This window comes from Momordica charantia, assembly GCF_013281855.1.
Source record: "Momordica charantia cultivar OHB3-1 chromosome 9 unlocalized genomic scaffold, Mcharantia_2.0 BLBB01000009.1, whole genome shotgun sequence".
NCBI lineage: Eukaryota > Viridiplantae > Streptophyta > Magnoliopsida > Cucurbitales > Cucurbitaceae > Momordica > Momordica charantia.
In genome coordinates, this window is record NW_028275167.1 from 6,518,668 (window position 1) to 6,539,576 (window position 20,909).

General features: G+C 35.6%; 1 protein-coding gene and 1 pseudogene across 1 annotated transcript; one reads left to right on the forward strand and one right to left on the reverse strand.

Moving 5' to 3' along the window:
* Positions 1 to 866: 866 nt before the first annotated feature.
* LOC111018434 (pentatricopeptide repeat-containing protein At4g21705, mitochondrial-like) lies at positions 867 to 5,603 on the reverse strand (annotated as a pseudogene).
* Positions 5,604 to 6,069: 466 nt separating this feature from the next.
* On the forward strand, positions 6,070 to 20,909 carry LOC111018454 (mitochondrial Rho GTPase 2). The gene is made up of 14 exons (XM_088117575.1): positions 6,070 to 6,335; positions 6,813 to 6,945; positions 7,047 to 7,196; positions 8,255 to 8,431; positions 8,535 to 8,786; positions 9,813 to 9,881; positions 10,019 to 10,074; positions 10,506 to 10,587; positions 18,538 to 18,749; positions 18,930 to 18,999; positions 19,238 to 19,350; positions 19,786 to 19,936; positions 20,142 to 20,328; positions 20,449 to 20,909. The coding sequence occupies exons 1-14, from the start codon at positions 6,142 to 6,144 to the stop codon at positions 20,520 to 20,522; spliced, it is 1,920 nt and encodes a 639-aa protein (XP_087973701.1). The 5' UTR covers positions 6,070 to 6,141; the 3' UTR covers positions 20,523 to 20,909.

The window sequence follows — 20,909 nt, forward strand, 5'->3', positions numbered from 1 at the left end:
GAGCTTATTAACGATTTCACATAATAAATTTTTCTCTTTATTGTTAACCATTTATAAAAGAAGTAAAAACATCCTAGATTCCAATTCTCAATCTCATATATTGTTCAAGTAAAAAAATATAATGAGAAAAAAGACGCATAATTAAAAATAATATATATCAAACTCATCAATATCTCAGTATTCCATTAGTCAGAAATGCTAACTCCAAGACCTTTTAGAACTATTTTCTAGAGGTTCGAGACTAAAATGTCAATTTTTGAAAACCAAATAGAACCCTATCTTCTAATGACCAAAATTGTATCTTACCCAAAAATTAAAGTTTTTTTTTTTTTTTACATTTTTCTTATCATTTTATGGTGTCAATTATGTTATGATTTTAAGAAGTTTAAAATACCATTAAACTAGGTATAATGCATGTATTTTTTAACTATCCACGAACTATGCTCAAACTAGCTGATCCGATCCTAGTAAAGAGGCTAATTAATACCAAAAATGAGTTAAATCCTATATTCAATCAAGCAATTGAGAGCAAAATACAACATTTAGGGAGAGCTTTGGAAATAATTTAATTTGTAGTACTCATCAATGTATATCAAATACCCAAGCAGCTTCAGAATTTGGCTTTGGCTGAGCTGATTGTAAATTCATGATTCATTTGAGAAGATTGCTAAAACACCACATCAAACTAATATTGCACCGGCAAAAACTCTCAAGATTCTACAACCTGCTGAGCAAATTCCCGAAAATCGCTAGTATCAACGAGCGAGTTAGTTCGGGTCGGTTCATGTCATATATTTTGCCAACACCAACATCAACTGACATATAGGCCAAAAATTCCTCAAGAAATCTAACCTGACTTGGACTAAAATATACTTCAAACCAATTGAATTCAGTTAGTTCAATCAGTTTGGTCGGTTTTTCGGGTTTCGTAGTAAACAGTGCTCGAAACATCACTCACACACATCTTGCTGGTCAATTTTATAAGCTCACGAGTCTCTTCATCCAACTGAACATCATCCTTTTCCATTCTTTCAGCAACTATGAGTGGCATTTTACCAGCTTTTGCACAAGTGCGCAAAAGAGAATTGTAAATCTCAGTATTAGCATGACCTGCATTCCTAAGAACAATCAATAACTTTTCTGCCCATTCAATGTTACCCTCCTCCTCAAGTTTCTTACACACTTGTTTAACCAATCTCTCATCAGCATTCCATTTCTTCACACTGCCAACAGCATTCTTGAAGAAATGCAGCACTTTCTCCATCTGATTCTCCTTCAAATAACCCCACGTGAGGAGCTCCCAAGTTGTGTAAGATGGAGCAATTCCTTTTAGCGACATCCGATCGTAGAAACTCTCAGCTTGTTCCATTTGATTATTGTTGATATATGCCGCAAGCAGTATGTTTGGAACCCGAGCTAGTATCGCCTGTCCCAGACACCGACTCCCATTCAGTATAGAGTTTCTCGGCCTCCTCTAGCTCGTGGAGTTTCACGAGAGAAGATATCATGCAAGTATTACTCACTATCACTCATCTTTCGGAACGACGTATTCATCTTTTTCCATATCATCCAAACTCCATCCTTATCCCCCAAATTGGTGTATAGGCTAAGAAGAGAGGAAAATGTGATTCTGTTTCTTTTAGATGCCATTTTCTCCATTTCCTTCAAAGTAGATGATGCTTTTTCAGTAAGTTGCTTTTTGGAATACAGATTAGTTAATGTGCTTAATGTTACCCAGTCCCGTTCGATTTTCATCTTCTTCATCTCGAGGAGAATATTTTCTGCAGCTTCAACGTCATTTTGCAAAGTATAAACATTCAACAAAATCTCATTACAAGTGATGCATATCTGATATCCTGAATTGTTGTTTTAAATATAATTGTTATATCGATAAATAATTTGTTTATTTCAAACTCTAAATAAATTGAGTTGACAATTATATTTTGTTTTTTAAATATGATTAGAGAAATTAAGTCTAAAGTTTTAATTCAAAATTAAAGAGTATAAAATTTTAATAGAGATAAAAATTATTTTTTTTAATATGATTAAAAAAGTCAAATATAAATAATTTATTTCAAGATTTTAATTGAGTTATGAATTATCTTTCTATATTTTTAATAGGATTAGGGATATTCTATTATTTATGTTCTGAAAAGGGTTTAAAATTTTGAATAACAATTGAGATTGCGTTTAAATGAATTAGTTTTTAATACCATTAAAAACAAGTCTTACATGGTTTATTATATAGTTAAGTCAAGATTGATTAACTTGAATAAAAATCGACTATAAGAGAGCTAAGGAAATTTTAAGCCGGTCGAAGGGGAAAACTTCTAGGAACTAAGATTGTTTGGGAGTTGCATTATTCTAGTATATTTTTTTTTTTTTTTTGTTGAGATTGTCTCAATTAAACTGAGGCTAGTACTATAACATTAAAAATTATTTATTTGATTAATTTATTAAATTGGTTGATTTTTAAGCTAAAAATTGAATGGTAGTGTTTTCAAATTTTTTAATATTACTCTTTTATATTTCAGTAAAAATGTCTGCCTTAATTTCAGTATTCGCTAGGGAGAAATTGAACGGTGAAAACTATACCACATGGAAAAATAACATTAATATTATCTTGTTGGTGGATGATTTGAGATTCGTTCTGTCAGAATGTCTTCAATAACCTACTGCAAATGCTACACAAAATGTTATTGATACATATAATCGTTGGAAAATGGCCAACGAAAATATTAGATGCTTTAGTATCTTAGGATGCAACACTTTTAGATTCCCTCATGTAACATGGATTTTTAAGATTCTCGTTTCGAGAGCATTTGACAATTTTGTCTCTCGTTATTTTTGTTTTATAATACTTTTTTCATCAATAATATTTACTTTCCCTTTTATTTTAAAAATAATTGTATACATTAATTCACAATTAATAATATATAAATACAATTTTATTTATATGCTACATTTAGATATAAAATAAACATTAGTTGGTATAACATCTTAATTTATTTTTAATTCAAACCTAGCGTGCAATATCCATTTATTTTACTCTTCCAATAGTCACCAAACATAAACTAAAATATAATACTAAATTAACTCAAGTAAAATTTTCATATGAATTCAAATAATAGTAAATTTTACATATAAATTATATGATGACCGGTAGGGGCATTTTTTGAACATTAAATAAATTTACAATTTTCCCACCAAACAAACACCCCTTAACATATATATATTTTTTATTTATTTATTTTCACAACCTCTTAGTTGGAGATATATGTCAATTACAGCCGAGCTATGCTCACTTTGGCTGCGTGTTTGGTTTTTTATTTTCCGATAAAGTTGTTACATTGTGTTTATGTAAACTTTTGATTTTCAATAGAAAAATAAGACTTCTTCATTCACTTTGATCGTCAATTTCAAAAAAACAACGATTACTTTAGATTATTAAGGATGTATTCAATAAAATTTTTGTTTTCTAGAAATATAAGGACTTCGGTTACTATTTGCGTTTATCGTTCTTCATTATTGAGAAACGTTTCCATAATTATATACAAATTTTGGAAACGACAAAATAAAATTATTGTTATTGTTCGTCTTTTTTAAAACATTTATAAAATATGAACAAATTTTAGGGAGACATTGATAAAATATGAACCAATCAAGCTATATTCAGGTAGACTTATGGTGAGTTACTATCAAATTTTAGGGGAAAAGAATATGAACATAATAACAAAATATAATTTCATTGAATTGGATTCTTTATCATCCTATTTATAATAAGATAATCTTGCCTAAAAAAAATATCCTAATAAGACATTTAAATCAAATAATATCTAAACAAAAGACTCTAATAAGACATCTAAATCAAATAAGATATCAACCAAACACATTCCAATTATAATAGAAACCTAAATCATATCCAATCATATCTTAAATCATATCAAATTATATTAGTTACTTATAAAATATATAATAAGTATTAAAAATCAAATATAACCAAATTTTTTTTAATAATTGAGTTAAAAATGAATTCTTAATATAAACAAAAATTACTTTTTTTTTTCTTTTTTTGGTTAAAAAATCCCATAAATAAAAATCAATTACTTAACACATAAATATATTTTTATTTTGTTAAAATATAGAAAACAATAAACAATAAATAAAAATGTCACCGACGGACCCTAAAATTTGATGTGAGAATTTGAATTAAAAACGGTTAAAGAAAGTATCTCACACATTACAAACTCATAACTACGCTTTATAAATTTGGTCAAGTGCCCCAATTTTGGTTAGGACATAAATGTATTATGAAGCTTGTAATACATCATCACTATAATATGGATATGAAATATTTATTTAAAAACACGAACATTAATATAAACATAAATAACATGTCGACAAGCATGATTTTTATTTGGTAGTATACATTAGTTGAACTTATAAATTAGAGTTAGAATTACCACTCGTTGACTTTTATTAATAGGAGTTGAACCTCCAAGAACTTTGTTTTTTTATTCGTTTTATTTAAAATAATAAAAAATAATTGTTTATTAATATAATTAGTTTGTTTAATTGAAGAAAGAAAAAACATTTTTGTATAAGCATTTATTGTTTCTGGTTTTCTAAAGGTCTAAATACAAATTTTATGACAAAAATTATATTAAATATTTAAATTTTATGTCATTTATTTTTATATTTTGTATATAAAATAATGTTTCAATCCATGTCTAAAAAGACACCTGTAACAATTGGAATCAATAACAAAAACAAAAATTAATTTAATTTCGATGTTTCTAAAATTTATACAGGATTTTAAAAAACAATAAACAATAAAATAACCTAACAATTATATTTCAAAAAACCTATAGACAATAAACAGTGAATAAGAAATAATAAAATAACATTATTATCTCCGATCATCTCAATAGGCATACATGATTCCCTACTCATTTTAAACTTTGACACCTTCGTTATGCTAAAAAACAATAAAGAAAAGCTTTAGTCCCTCACTATCATCGCCATTTACCAGAGCCACTGGCTTTCTTTTAGTGTGTTTTGTTAATTCATATCCTTTTATCAAAAATATATACACATTTTTTACCATAAACTTTAAATTTTATTAGAGTCAACGTCGTCTATTTTCTTTAGTTTATCAGATCAAGGTGTGGGTGATTCAACTATTGATTTTGAGAAGTTATTGAGGTTGTTTGATCACAAAAATGATCCAGCTTGATCGCAATGCTTGAATTAGGTACGTTGACCTACAAAGCATCTGCAAAATAGAGTTAGTATTTCGACGCTCAAATTAATGCACAATCTAATATGCTCTCGATAGATAATATAGTTTCGCGTACCTTACGTGAGAGATAGGATCTCCATTCATAAACGTTAACTCTCGACAAGACTTCTGATAATATTCCAACAGCTCTCCACGGATCCGAAACTGCGACACTTTGTCGGAGAATGTGTCTGTTGCTTTCGTGCCTGCAGATGCTCTTCAGGGTCAGATCATACTTGACAAAGGTCGGTGGGAAGGTGAAATGTGTAGCTATCGACTCGGCTTCCACAAGCGAGTGACTTATCAAAATGAAAAGATTCATTTGGTTCTTCTAATAATCATAGTGATTGAAGGTCTATGATGTTGACACGTGATAGGTGCTAATTCGCCTCAAACAGAAGTCTTATCGACTATTCTCGAATTAATTATCCTCACCTTAGACTTATAAACTTTTCGATTTCCACAGATTTAAAATAAAAACCAAGTTTTGCCTAAAATTAAATTTGATAGATGTACAACATCATTGAATAAATCGGTTAAAACTCACCATTTTTCGCATGATTCTCCAGACAAAATCGCATCAAAAGGTAAAAATTGCTGTCATTCAAGTTTTAGTTAAAATTTACAACGTATCAAAGTTTAAATTCAATTCCACGATATTGAAAATTTAGAGTAAAAATTATTTGGCGGTAAAAATTGTTAATTTTATTTTATTTTTGCTTTTTAAAATTATTAGCATTAAGGAACTTAATTAGAGTGAAATTTAAAATGCCAATTATAATGCCTGCTACACACAGCTCATTTGCGAATTTTCGCGCAATAAAATTCCTCTCTCTCTCTCTCTGTTTTTCGCTGTTCCAATGACGACCGGCGTCCGCACTAGCGTTCGAATCGTGGTCGCCGGCGATCGAGGCACCGGAAAATCCAGTTTGATAGCTGCCGCCGCCACCGAATCATTCCCCGACAACGTTCCCTCCGTGCTTCCTCCGACTCATCTTCCCGCCGATTTCTACCCCGACGGCGTCCCACTCACCATCATAGATTCCTCTTCCAGGTAGGACACTGTTAGTATTCGTGTTCCTGTGATTTCTGAGTGATTCGAATGTTATATTTGATAAGGATTCGTTTGTGTTCTTCAGTTTTAGGAAGTTTTTGTGTTCATTTATTTTTCCTAAATTTTTTCATTCAATGGTTCAATGAAAAGTATTTGTGTAAATGTGATTTCTGAGTGATGCTGTCATTCGATATGGATTTTTTTATAGTTTAAGTTTTAGGAAGTGTTAGTGTTTAACGTGACTTAATTTTTTCTTTCCTTAAAATTTTCATCCAACGGTTCAATGGAAAAAGATTGTTGCATCTGTGATTTCCGAGTGATTCGAATGTCGTATTTGATATGGATTATTGACGTTTTTCAGTTATAGGAAGTGCTAGTGACTAGTGTTTATCCTATTTTATTCTCCTGCACGTAGCGACTCCTCTTTTTACTGCGATTTCATTTTGTATCCATTACTTATAATCTGTCTATAATTAGCACGGATAACAAATCTAAGCTCAATGAGGAATTGAAGCGTGCGGATGCAGTGTTATTGACGTATGCATGTGATCAACCGATGACACTTAGCCGTCTGACCACATACTGGCTCAATGAACTGCGTCGGTTGGAGGTATGCGGTATAAATAGCTTATGGACTCTCCTTTACTGCTGTTTTTTCTTTGTCACCATCTAATACGTCTATCTCTTTGATTGCGGCATTGGAGTGGATAGGTGAAGGCACCGGTTATTCTGGTTGGCTGCAAGCTAGATTTGCGAGACGAACATCGGCCAATGAGCATGGAGGATATCGTTGCACCGATTATGAAACAGTTCAGGGAGATTGAAACTTGCATAGAGTGCTCTGCAGCTACGCTACTTCAGGTATTTGATATGCCTTTCTTTTGTATAGTTTACTTGTTCATTATGCTTCGACCTTTCTTCTTTTGTTTACTTGACTCATTTAGTGTTTAGTTGAGAAGTGAGCTTCAGTAACTTACACACTCTTCAGTAACTTACACACTCATCTGTAGTTTTTATTGTAGTTATTAGATTTAACCACCATGAATTCTTTTGTAGCAGTAAGTTGCACCTTAATGCTATCACTGTGTAGTGAAGTTGATGGAATGTGTTCTTCTATTATTCCATTTATAGCTGGAACACAATTTGATATACTGGTCATGTCACATGTCCAACTTTATGGAATATAGTTCAAATATAAAAAATTCAAAGAATTTTTTTAATGAAAGAAAAGCAAAGGATCTTACCAATCACACTTCTCATGGTTTCCAGTGTTATCCTTATCTACTTTATCACGAGTTAAAACGATCGAAGAGTTTTGAGTTGAGTTATCAATAAAAGATTTGTGTCTGGTTGAGATAATGGATGGGTAGTGTACTTGCAGTCCATTTGTTTGAGTCATCAATAAGGTTGGTATCATGGTACGAATGAGAAGGTTTTGGTTGGGAAATTTAATGTTTCTCTTTGCCTTTTGAGCACTTTTCGGTTTAGAAAGCTTTTATTTGACAGTTTCTTTCAATAAGAGTGCTCTTGCATATTGAAGTTGGGCATTTTCTATGATTTTTTTCTATTTTCATCAAAGGTTTCTAGATCTTATTTTCTTCCAGGCAATAGCCTGTTGCAGCTTGGTGGGAGTGGTTTTGGTTGCTTTGGCTCGTTGGCTCGTCCAGATCTTCTTAGGCTCCTTCAACGTTTTCTTTTTAGCTCGTCACTTTATTTGGTTGTTTGGTTTTCTTTTTATTACCATTGGGAGTTGTATCCTTCAATATTTTTCTATCGATGAAAAGTTTGTTTCTTTTTTATTTTTATTTTAAATGTCATAGTGCCACTTAACTTTCTCTGTCAATTAAAAGCCATACTGTGCATCTCAGGTTTGATCCTGGTGAATTTGAATCTTAAAACTCTAAACTAATTGTCCACAGGTGCCTGAAGTTTTTTATTATGCTCAAAGGGCAGTGCTTCATCCAACAGCACCATTGTTTGATCTAGAAAGACAGAGCTTGAAACCTCGATGTAAAAATGCTTTGAGAAGGATATTTACTCTTTGTGATCGTGACATGGATGGTGCCCTCAGTGATTCAGAGCTGAATGAATTTCAGGTCACATTCTCTTCTCTCTCTCCCTCCCCCCAGAGGAAAAAGTCCGATACTTTGCACTTTCTCCCTCTTCCTTTGAGCCTAACATCTTTCGACTATTAAACAGGTTAAGTGCTTCAATGCTCCATTGCAGCCTGCTGAAATAGTGGGAGTCAAAAGAATTGTTCAAGAGAATTTACCAAGTGGAGTCAATGATCGTGGTCTTACGCTTCCTGGGTTCCTATTCCTTCATGCTTTATTCATAGAAAAAGGCCGCCTTGAGACTACTTGGGCAGTGTTAAGGAAATTTGGATATGATGATGATTTAAATTTGAGTGGAGATTATCTTCCAGTTCCATCTAAGCAAGCTCCTGATCAGGTAGTTTCCATTTTCTTCGACCCATCACCCTTTTTAAAGATGAAAATTGGTTTATTATTCTAGATGAAAGGCCAAATCTCCAGCACTTGGTGGCGGATGGATTCATTTGCATACCATTTGACTGACCATGCTCTTCTTCTTAATAAGCTCAACCCCACTATCTTTATGCTACTATGGTTTCTTTCTAGTACCGCTTGCATGCCAAGGAAGAGTTTTTTTGGTAACTTCCTTTGGGTTTGGTCTCTCCTCCTCCATCTTTTATAATTTTATGAATCAATTTGGTTTATTCTCCCATAAAAAAAAAAAAACTTTGATCCTTATTAGATTTCTTTTTATGTTCTCCAAAAGTCTTGTACATGAAACCACAGAGTTGGCTACATCTCAACAAAGGGATTTTTAAATGTAAATTTCTTGGGGAGTGGGGAGTGGGGAGGTGTGGGTTGTAATACATCTTTGGGGTCCCTGTCCTTAGAATTTATAGATTTTCATTTTTTCTTTTTGACAATTTATGGTAATGTGGGGTAGTTGTACCGTGATCCTTTGGCTGTAGGCCTCCTGTTGTGCCTTTTGGGTGGGTCTTTTAGAGGCGAACTTTTCCATTTTTCTTTTTGAGAGGTTGTTTCTCTCCTCAAGCAGCCCCATTTCTGCCTTTATGTCTCTTAATAAGGCCTCTAGTTGGAGTGCCGTATGTGAGGATTTTTGTAATTACTCTACGTTCATCACTAACATGGACTGGGGTTGCTTCTTGTTTGCCTTTTTGCTTTTATCTCTCTAAGTTCTGCTCAATATTTTCAACGAAGTGGTAGTTTCTTTTTAAAAAGTGTTATTTCTATTAAAACAAACAAATAGATGAACAACGACTAATGTTAAGTAGGTTATAATTAGAAAAACAGGATCCATCAATAGGATTGCTTTTCACGTTTGAATTTTCCAGTTGTATCTACCGTGAATAATGATTTTTTCCTCCGCTACAATCTATTCAACAGATGTTTGTGTATAAAAATACTTACTGGATGTTATTGTTAGAGCATGGAGCTGTCAAATGAAGCTTTGGATTTCTTGCGTAGTGTATTCCAATTGCTCGACACAGATAACGTGAGTATTTGCCTACCTTGAGATATTCTTGCATCATGAATTTGTTTCTACTGTAGTGGTATATGATAGTTAAGGCTGTTTAACAGTGTTAACCTACTTTATCTGAATCTCAAAATGCATTTGCTTGGGATTTCTAGGATGGAGCTCTGCGTCCAATAGAGCTTGAGGAACTATTCAGTACTGCTCCAGAAAGGTAAAATTTGTTACTTTAGAAACCTTTTCTTATGTTACATATCATCCATTTCAATGTTACGCATTCTATTGCTTCTATTAAGTAATTGACATGTCCTCCATTCAACTTCAATTTTGTGCAGATCCAACATGGTCATAGACTCATAGCATGCGATTGAATCATAACTTTTATTTTAAATTTTAAATTCTAAAAAAAATTTCGTTCTATCTTGGAATTAAACAGTTCTATTTTTTTTTTAAGGTTATTACAAAATATAGTCAAACTAATTAATTATTATTAAAAAAACTTTGTTGCTTATGAATCTTATGGGTATAATTCCATTTAAAAAAGTTATTTCACTAATTTGTGTAGATATTAGTAATATTTAACTGCTCATACTAATATTTTCACGTTTCAATTTTTTTTACGTTTGCTTTGCTTGTTTAAATCAGTCCTTGGGATGAGCCTCCTTACAAGGATTCTGCAGAGAGAACTGCTCTTGGGAATTTAACTCTCGATGGGTTTCTATCGCAGGTATGTTACTGGAAGCTATTTTTGCTACATTAACTGTTCCTATATGTTTATGTGAATATGAGTTCTGTCGGTATGTAAACGCTGGTAAGAGTGTTGCAACTTTGGAAACCTGGAGGTATGTTTGTAAGTTCGAAGCAAACTGTATTGTTAAGGTTGGATTTTTTTTCTTTCCATTTTCTCTCTAAATTTTGAGGAATGCTTTAATATATGACTCTATAAATTTGAAAGTTGTAATTATTCTTTTGTTCTTTTATTTTTTGCCGTCTTTTACTTCTTTCTTTACTTACTTATTTTCTCTTTTCCTTTCTATCTCACTCCATTGGGAGTTTGTATCTTTGAACAATTTTGTTCCTTTTCATATCTTCAATGAAAAGTTCGTATCTTGTCGAAAAAAGAATATATGACTTTCTATGCCCCGCTGCGTTGAACCAAAATTTTTCTATATTCATGGAGACCTAGAAGGAAGATAATTCAGTAGAGGCAAGTGAGGCATGGGTTTTACTTCCCCCCACCTCTTTGTGCTATTCGCTGGTATGGTGTCTTCAGTAGGCTACTGGAAGCCAGAGGGTCTCACTGAAGGCGTTTAGGTTTGCAATGATGCTATTCCTCTAAACTACTTAAAGTTTGCCGGCAACACCTTATTTTTCCTCATCCACCGATAAAATTAAAGCTGTTAACTTATTCTCACAACTTGGTTAGAATTTTTGAGCTCTTATATAGTCTCTATGATTCTTCCTAATTTGTTGGTTGTTCGCACTAATGCTGATCCTTTTTTCGTTAAAGTGATGTCGAAAGAGTATAGTTGTAGGGTGGGGGAGTGTGTCTCTCGAATATCTGTATCCTCATTAAGGTTGCCCAGAAAGCAAGGAGTTTCAGTGGCCTGGTGGATAAGATTTCTAGCATGCTTAGTAAACTGAAGAAATCTATGTTCTCTAAAAATAGACTGATAGCCTCGCTCATACTAAAGCAATTCTCCCAGCTTATTCCTTTAAATTCTTTATTCTCCCTTGCTCTGTTGCCAAGAAGACTAATAATGTAATTAGAGACAGTTTGAAAGATCTTCTTTGAGATTAATGCCTGTGGAAAAGGACCCTCCATTACAGTTCGAAGGCATTATTCTCTAAATTAAACTTGAACAATTTTTGGAAGTTAAAAGTAAATAATATTAATAGTCATTATAAAATACAGAATCGTATATAATGTTATAGTTTTTCTTTTTTTTTTTTTTGAACAAGATACGAAATTCTCATTAAGATAATGAAAAGGAACAAAGAGGAAAAAGAAGATGTCTACACCCTCTCTCTCCGTTCTCTCTCTTCCTCCCTACCATCCTTCTGAAAGATGTCTCACCTGACCTCGTCGCTGGGCTTCCGTTTATCTCCTTCATGGCTTCACGGAGACTAACCACTAAGATTGAAAACAAATCTTTCTCTTGCACTTTTGACCCAAGGTATAAGGGAAGAGTCGTCCAGATCGAAGAACAACATCTACAAAGGAGGTTTAGTATTTCATTCGAAGAGGTGATTATAGTATGGGTGATAGATATGGTCACAGACCTTCTCCTTTCCCCCCAAAATCAAAAATTCTTCCGGAAAACACCTTGTGAGAATGGTTTTGTGTGGATTCTAAAAACCACAAATAAGCGCGAGAGCTTCATTGAGTTAACCAAGGTGCAAAACTCAGGGGGGAAGAAAAACATTGTAGTTCCGGCCAGCGAGGAATACAAAGGCTGGAATTCTTTTAAGCAACTTCTTCTAGACTTCCTTAATGGTTTTGAATCATCAGGTTCTGCAAAGAACTACACCAGAACATCGGTGGACAAATCCTATGCAGCTGCGCTAAAGAGCTCTTCGCCTACACGGAAGAAAGTAGAGGTACAAATTCAGAAAAAAGAAATCAGGCCGGTAGATTGGAACCAGACTCTTGTTATCACTAGGAGAGACTTCCACGACGACTGGGGGAATATATTGACTACTTTAGAGAATCAACTTCAGAAAAAGCTTATTCTCAATGCTTTCCAACCGGATAAGGCTATCCTTAAATGCCCAGATGAAGATTTAGCTCGGCTTTTTAGCATGAATAGAGGCTGGGTTACTTTCGGCGCCCTCACTTTGAAAGTGGAAAAATGGAATAAAGAAAGACATGGATTTAACTCAGTGGTTCCTTTTTATGGAGGATGGCTGAAGCTCAGAAATGTTCCGTTGCACTTATGGAGCGAGGATCTTTTCCGCAAGATAGGTGACATCTTCGGAGGTTTTATTGATTTTGCAGATGAGAACGCGGCGAGAATAGAATGTATGGATTTAACTATTAGAGTTAAAGGAAACTACTGCGGCTTCATTCCGGCGGGGATCAAGATTCAAGACGCAGACACCACTTTCATAGCCCAAGTGGCGACCTTCGAGGATGTGAAGCTGCTGATCGGTAAAGAAGCTAAAGTCCACGGAAGTTTTTCGCCGGAAGCAGCATCACGTTTCCACGGCGGATCGGAGGGAAGGACAGATCTTTGTCCAGTGGATCTTTGGAGGATAGAGGACGGCTTCTTTTACCCAGCAGTCAAAGTCTTTTCCCCTTTAGAGTTTGATATGGCAGCTCTGAGACAAACAAGGGCAACCACATACATTTCCCCAACGGTGACAGTTCCTGTAATCTCGGGTCACCCTTTGACAGGGACAAATGAAGGGAGAGATTTTAAAAAGGCTAGAAGTCAAATGGGCCCCATTGAAGAGTACAGATTTTCAGAACCCACTTTAGGAAATGTTGAAACCCACACGCAAAAGACAAAAGTCCCTTTCATAAATGGGGGGGTTGTTAAAAAGAGCAAAACTTCAAATGACACAAACCTTGCTCAAAACCCTAGAAAAGTTGTTTTTAGAAAAGGACAAAAAGACTCTCCAAATTTCAAAACAGGGGTAGTTTTTACTACAGAAGAAGAAAGACGGGAGAAAAGAAGGAAGGAAAGAGAAAAAGAAATTGCAGAAAATGAGAAGAAAAAAGGAATACAGTTAGAGGTCTCTTCAGAATCCTCATGGTCCAGTGAGGAAACCCCACGACAAGAAAGTCCCATGTTAGTGAACCCATCCACAGAGATTCCAGTGGGCTACCAAAGCTGTTTTGAACATTTGGTAGAAGAAGAGACTCATATGATTTTTGAAGAACAGGGAACAGAAATCGCGATAGTCGAGATGGAGCCTCTAGATTGTCAGCTACCGGATCTGAGGGAAGGAGAAAATACAGAGGATCAAGAGCACCCTCCTCCAAAAGTCTTCTCTTTTACAAAAAATATGGTGATGGAGTTGTGGGAAAACAATCTTTACATCAGACCGATTCCTAAAAAAGGCAGACCAGGAGGAAAGACAAATCCCTCAGAGAGTAGAGAGGTTAGGAATCTGCTTGCTACATGGGAGAACGAAGCCAAGATAATAAAGAAGGATGTAGAAGTTGGGCCTTCGGTTTCTAAATGAAGCTCATCTCCTGGAATGTGAGAGGCTTAGGCGCGGCCTCTAAACGTGCCTTAGTAAAGGACCTTATTCTTAAATCTGACCCGGATTTGATTTGCTTGCAGGAGACAAAGAAAAGCTCTATTGATCGGAGCTTCGTTAGATCTCTTTGGAGCTCTAGACATGTGGGCTGGATTTCCCTAGATGCAGATAACACAGCAGGGGGTATTCTAGTCTTGTGGAATGAACAGAAGATTAAAATCTCAAACCCGTTTATGGGCTCTTTCTCTATCACGGTACAGTTTTGTCTTTTCGATGGCAGGGAGGGTTGGTTTACAGGGGTTTATGGCCCTTCTTCTTCTTCTAGAGGTAGAACAGATTTCTGGAGGGAGCTGAACAGTCTTCAAAAATAGATGTCAAGGTGCTTGGTGTACAGGAGGAGATTTTAATGTGGCCAGATGGCTTTCTGAAAAACAGAGTACGAATAAGGGGCGTATAACTCGGAGTATGAAAGAGTTCAATGATCTCATTGAAGCCATGAACCTGGCTGATCTTCCTTTGGACAATGGTTCTTTTACTTGGTCTAATACGAGGGATTCACCAACTCTTTCCAAGTTAGACAAATTCCTTGTCTCTAAAGAATGACTGATTGTTTTTGAAGATCAACGAGCGTCTAGGCTTTTCCGCACAACTTCAGATCACTTCCCTATTCAGCTTGCATCCGAGACAATTAAGTGGGGTCCTATCCCTTTTCGCTTTGAAAACGCCTGGCTCGATTCTCCTCAATGGCTTCCCATGGTAGACAAATGGTGGAAGGATTGCCGTCTGAGGGATTGGCCTGGATATGGCTTCATGGAGAAACTCAAAGGCCTTAAGGGACTCCTTATCAAATGGAACAAGGAGGTCTTCGGACACATTGGAAATCAAAAGACAGAGGTGGTGAGAATTATCAATGATCTGGATAAGAAAGAAGAATTACAAACTCTTACAGCAGAGGAAATTGAAAAAAGAATCAAATGAAGGTCCAGCTTACAGATCTTGTGATAGACGAACAACGAATATGGATGCAGAAAGGGAAATTAAGATGGCTTGAGGAAGGGGACGAAAATTCCCACTTTTTTCATCGGTGGACTTCACACAAGAAGAACCGCAATTGTATTAGAGAAATAATCTCTGATCAAGGAGTCTCACTTACCTCTGGGGAAGACATAGAGAAAGAAATCCTTAATTATTTTGAGGCCTTATACACCACTACAACAGCTAGATGCTATATGATTGAGAATTTGGATTGGTCCCCTTTACAGGAAGTTCATAGACAGCAGCTCGAGGCTCCCTTTAAAGTAGAAGAAATCAAAAAGGCAGTGACAGATTTGGGTACCCTCAAGTCTCCGGGGCCAGATGGGATGAGTAACGAGTTCATGAAAAAAGCTTGGAATACTTTCAAGACAGATTTGGAGAGAGTGTTCCAGGATTTTTTTGAGAAGGGGATAGTCAACAGAAGAACAAATGAAACTTATATTTGTCTTATCCCTAAAAAGACTCATCCTACTTCAGTCAAAGACTTCCGTCCCATAAGTTTGGTAACATCTCTTTACAAAATCATAGCAAAAGTTCTAGCTAGTAGATTAAAAAATGTGCTCCCTTACATAATCCATGACGCTCAGGCAGCTTTTGTTGAAGGGCGTCAGATTCTCGATGCTATTCTAGTGGCTTCAGAAGCTGTTAGCTACTGGAGGAAGGGAAAAAAGAAAGGTCTCCTTTTAAAGCTGGACTTTGAGAAGGCCTACGATAAAGTGGACTGGTCCTTCTTAGACGCTGCCCTACATGCTAAAGGTTTCAGCATAAGATGGAGACAATGGATACACGGGTGCCTGTATTCTACAAATTTTTCAGTTATCATAAATGGCTGCCCAAAAGGGAAGATTTTGGCTAAAAGAGGGCTTCGGCAAGGAGATCCCCTCTCTCCCTTCCTCTTCACCATAGTGGGTGACGCTCTTAGCCGCCTGATTCACTTTTGTAACGAAAGGCAGATTCTTAGAGGTTTTTCTATAGGCACAAACGCCATAGAAGTAACCCACCTTCAGTATGCCGACGATGTCTTAATCTTCAGCCCTTTATCACAGAAGAATATGGAAAAGTGGTGGGGAGTCATCCAAATTTTCCTTCACATGTCGGGTCTTTCGTTAAATATAGCAAAATCGGCAGTGATTGGGGTAAATTGCAGCGAATCAGAAGTTAACCACTGGGCAAACACCCTTGGATGCAAAACAGAATCATTTCCCTTTACTTATCTGGGTTTTCCTCTTGGAGGTAATCATCGACATTACAGATTTTGGGAATCAGTGGTGGAAAAAATGCACAAAAGATTGGAAAAATGGAACTCTTTGATCTTGTCAAAAGGGGGACGCCTTACTCTTACACAAGCAGTCTTGAATAGTATCCCTACATATTTTTTTTTCGATTTTGAGAGCTCCAAAATCTGTGATTGAAGCAATGGAAAAACTCATGCGGGACTTTATTTGGAATGGAGGTCATTATAGACCGATTGGGAATCTTGTAAAATGGTCTTGGACAGCATTACCTTCACAAAAGGGAGGATTGGGAGTCGGTTCCTTAGCTCTTAAGAACAAAGCCCTTTTAATGAAATGGTTATGGCGGTTTGCAAATGAAAAAAACAGTTTTTGGAGAAAGATTATTGTTGCTATTTACGGGGAAGAGCCTCTTGGATGGTGGTCCAAGTCTTCTAAAAACTCTTCAATAGGCCGTCCATGGATTGAGGTACAAAAATCTTTCCCAGATTTTGGCAGATTCATTTCTTTCAAAGTGAATTCGGGGGCGGCGGTAAGATTTTGGGAAGACACATGGATAGACTCTTGTCCATTGTCTGTCTCTTTCCCTGACTTATATGCTATTTCAAATAAGAAAGAGTTCACTATAGCAAACTGCTGGAATACAGAGTCCTTGACTTGGGATTTAGGGATGAGAAGGAATTTTTTTGAAAGAGAGCTTGACAGATGGGCGGTTTTCATCGGAAAACTTGAAGGTATGGAGGTAGGCCATGGTAATGATTCTTTATTCTGGACTGCAGACAGAAAAGGGGAATTCACGGTGAAGTCGGCTTTCGAGGCCCTTACCACCCCCTCACCGAAACTAAAGGCAGCCACAGCTTCTTTTATTTGGAATTTCAAGATCCCTAAAAAAGTGAAGGTGTTCCTTTGGACTCTTTTTTATGGAGGAACGAACACAGCAGAAAAAATCCAAAGGAAACTTCCTCATTGGAATCTCTCACCTTCAGTTTGCGGCTTGTGCTTTAGAAGTGCAGAAACGATGGATCATCTTTTCATACATTGTACTTTTGCAACATCGGCTTGGAATTTTCTGGCTTCACACCTAAATTTGGCTCTCTGTCTCCCTAAGAAGATAGATGACTTCATTGAGGAAGGTTTTGGTGGTTTGCTGCTCAAAGGAAAATCTTATATTCTATGGAATTGTGGCGCTAGAGCTCTCCTTTGGCTACTTTGGAAGGAACGGAACTACAGACTTTTTGACGAGAAAGAGGCTTCTCCAGAGGCTTTTTGTGAGAATATTAAACTCACTGCTTCTTGGTGGGCTTCGATCCACAAGAAGGTTTTTTGTAACTACGGTTTTCTTTTGACTCTCCAGAGTTGGAATACTTTGATTGTATAGGTTCTTTGGAGGGGGTCTCCTTGACCCTCTGCCTCTAGGTTGTATGCCTTTTTTTTTGGGCTCCACGTCTTGAAGAATGAATTCTCATTGTTTATTATCAAAAAAAAAAAAAATATAATGTTATAGTTTGACATACGGATATAAAAAAAAAATAATAATGTTATAGTTTGGGCTGAAATGTTATAGTTGATCTGTGAACAATGTATTTGAGGGGTTTGACTACTTGTGGAAGATTTTGAAGTTGGAATCCCTAAATGCTCTTCTTTGAGTTGGTGTTTCCCTCCCAAAAATGGTAGCAAGAATGCTGATCACTTTTTATTCACCTGACAATTGCATGCTTAACCTTTTTGGTGTTTGGCTGCCCTTGCTTTTAGATTACCAAAGCCTTACTGTTCCTCCTTTTTGGTCAAAGCTTCAAATGTCAGGTGAGCGTTTTGTGGGAAGTGCTTTAGACAGAAACAAGAGGACGTTTCATGGAAGGGAATGGGAAAGTTTGTGGGATGTTATTCTGTTCGTGGCCTCTTCTTAGAGTTATTTTCCAATTCTTCCTGGAGAGTATCTTTCTTTAAAATGACTCCTGGAAGTTTCTATCCGGAACCTTTTTGTAGCTTTCTTGGTTTGGAGTTTTTGGATGTCTGTCCCCATGTTTTTGTAATTTAATTCCTTCAATAAAATTATACTTTCTGATATGAAAAAACTCCCGGCAGTTTCTAGAGGTTATCCTTCCCCTTGTAACTTGTTCAATATTCAATGAAATGATATTTTGTTTCTCGTAAAAAATATCGATCTATTTGACAACAGTTACTTCATTATGTTACTGCAGTGGGCTCTAATGACGATATTGGATCCTCCGCGTAGTTTGGCTAATTTAATATACATTGGATATGGTGGTGATCCAGCTACAGCACTCCGTGTTACTAGGAGAAGATTGACAGATCGCAAAAAGCAAAAAACAGAAAGAAACGTGTTTCACTGCTTTGTTTTTGGTCCTAAAAAGGCTGGAAAATCTGCTCTACTGAATACCTTAATTCGAAGGTGTCATTCCTTTGCTGACCTCATCTTGGTGATGATTTCACTAATATCTTTGCCTCATCAGCTCTATTGAACAACCTTTTATAATATCTTCAGTATTACCATCTTCAAATTGCTTTTTACTTTTTCTTTCCTTAATTCTGTTTTAGTATTAACCTACTCTGCTGCCAACTCCTATTACAGGCCTTTTTCAAAAAATTATAGCTCAACAACTGAAGATAATTACGTTATGAATATGCTCGAAAGTGCTCAGGTGACTAAAGATTGATCTGATATACTTTTGTGCTCTTATTCTCTCATCCTCACTCAAAAGGAAAAAATGAAAGCAGATCTTCATATCTATAAGTTTCACAGCTGAAACAAGCATTGAGTTCAGTGTTTGCACGATATTAAAATTTTACATCTTTACCTTTTATCTTATAGTTTTTAGTCTTAAAATCTGGATTTATTTGTCTTTTTGGTCATGTTTATTATGCTGTTTACATTATTAGGGAGGTCAGAAGACACTTATATTGAGAGAGATACCTGAAGATGGTGTTCAAAAATTTCTTTCAACTCAAGAGTGTTTGGCAGGATGTGATGTTGCTGTCTTCGTCCATGACAGGTGACGTCATCTTTTCTAGATTTTCATTGCTAACACGATAGATAAAAATGCAAAAGTTCTCTATTGTTGCATTAAGGGTAACTGCAACTTTAAAAGTTGAAAATTGGCTGATTCTGATGCTTAAATGTGCTACATGTTATTATAATAAGAATTTTGCTTTGTGAGTAGTCCACATAAACGTACGTGATCTAGGATATTTATAAACACGAGTTTAGTAAGTTGAGGCATACTTTGATATGTCACATTTACATAGTTTTCTAAATTACGATGACTAATATTAATCTAAAAGCTAATATTAAAATTAGTAACTGCTTGCGTGGATCTAATTGGTTCTTGCTGAATGTAGTCTTCACTATCAAGGTGGATTATTGTGTGTGAATTATATTTCTTCCTCTAATATGAAGCTTCATTTCGATATTGATTTACTCTTTCCAGTTCAGAAGAAAATTCATGGAATAGATCAAGAGAACTACTTGTAGAGGTTGCGAGGAAGGGAGAAGAAAGTGGCTTTGGAGTTCCTTGCATTGTTGTTGCTGCCAAGGATGATCTCGATCCTTCTCCGCTTGCAGTACAAGACTCAGTGAGGGTATACTTACCACTCATGCTCTCATACACGTATTTCAAAATTTCATGCATGGTTTTTATTCTAATTTCTAAGTACCTGCTCCCAAATGTGAATGGATAAAGACAATTTCACTTCCAACTTCTTTGTTTTACGTTAGTGAGGGTTAGCAACGAATTCCGTACATCACTCGATAGAATATTAGTTTAATTTCAGTCATATGTTATAGGTTTGTCAGGGATTGGGAATAGAAGCACCTATACCTGTGAGCTCAAAATCAGGTGACTGTAGCACAGTGTTCAATAAAATTCTAAGTGCAGCAGAACATCCTCATACAAGCATTCCCGAAACGGAGAGAGGGAGGAACCGTAAGCGGTATAACAAACTTTTTAACCGCTCTCTGATATTTGTCTCAGGTATTGTGGTTCAATTTTTTTATTCCCTAACGCCTTACAGGAGAAAGAACAGAAACATATTAGATATTACACGTATTAGATCTACCATCACGCTGATTGCTCTTCTGTTTCAAATTACAGTTGGAGCTGCTGTGGCTGTTATCGGACTAGCTGCATGCCGTGCTTACGCTGCCAGGAAAAATACCTCAAATTAGCTGCAAGGAATCAACTTACTTGGTAGCGGTTAAGTACTGCGATAATATTGTCTTAATTTTTTTTAGTTCTACGCCTTGATGTAACATAGAAATATTTTTAGTTACTTGTAGAAAAATATTTTGCTATTTATTTCGAGTTGGGATTTAGATTTCGTATGAACCAAACCTGGATGTCTAGTACTGAACATCCTATTCTTCCAGCCTTTGTTATTTGTTTCAAATTATTTGTCTAACTTATATTTATAGAAATGGACCAGAAGGAATTCAAAGAAAAGGATTTGGGATGCCTGTCCTGTGTCTGGTAAGGAGTTTGTTGATGCTACCAGTTCTCCATGTAACTGATACTGATGTTATATTTTAAAGCAATTATAATAATGAAGTTATCGA

Excerpts from the sequence above, each read along its gene's own strand:
- LOC111018454 (XM_088117575.1), top strand. The coding sequence starts at position 6,142 with ATGACGACCGGCGTCCGCACTAGCGTTCGAATCGTGGTCGCCGGCGAT. Across the intron at positions 18,750-18,929 it reads CTGAATACCTTAATTCGAAG|GCCTTTTTCAAAAAATTATA; the intron begins GTGTCATTCCTT and ends CTCCTATTACAG. Across the intron at positions 19,000-19,237 it reads ATATGCTCGAAAGTGCTCAG|GGAGGTCAGAAGACACTTAT; the intron begins GTGACTAAAGAT and ends TTACATTATTAG.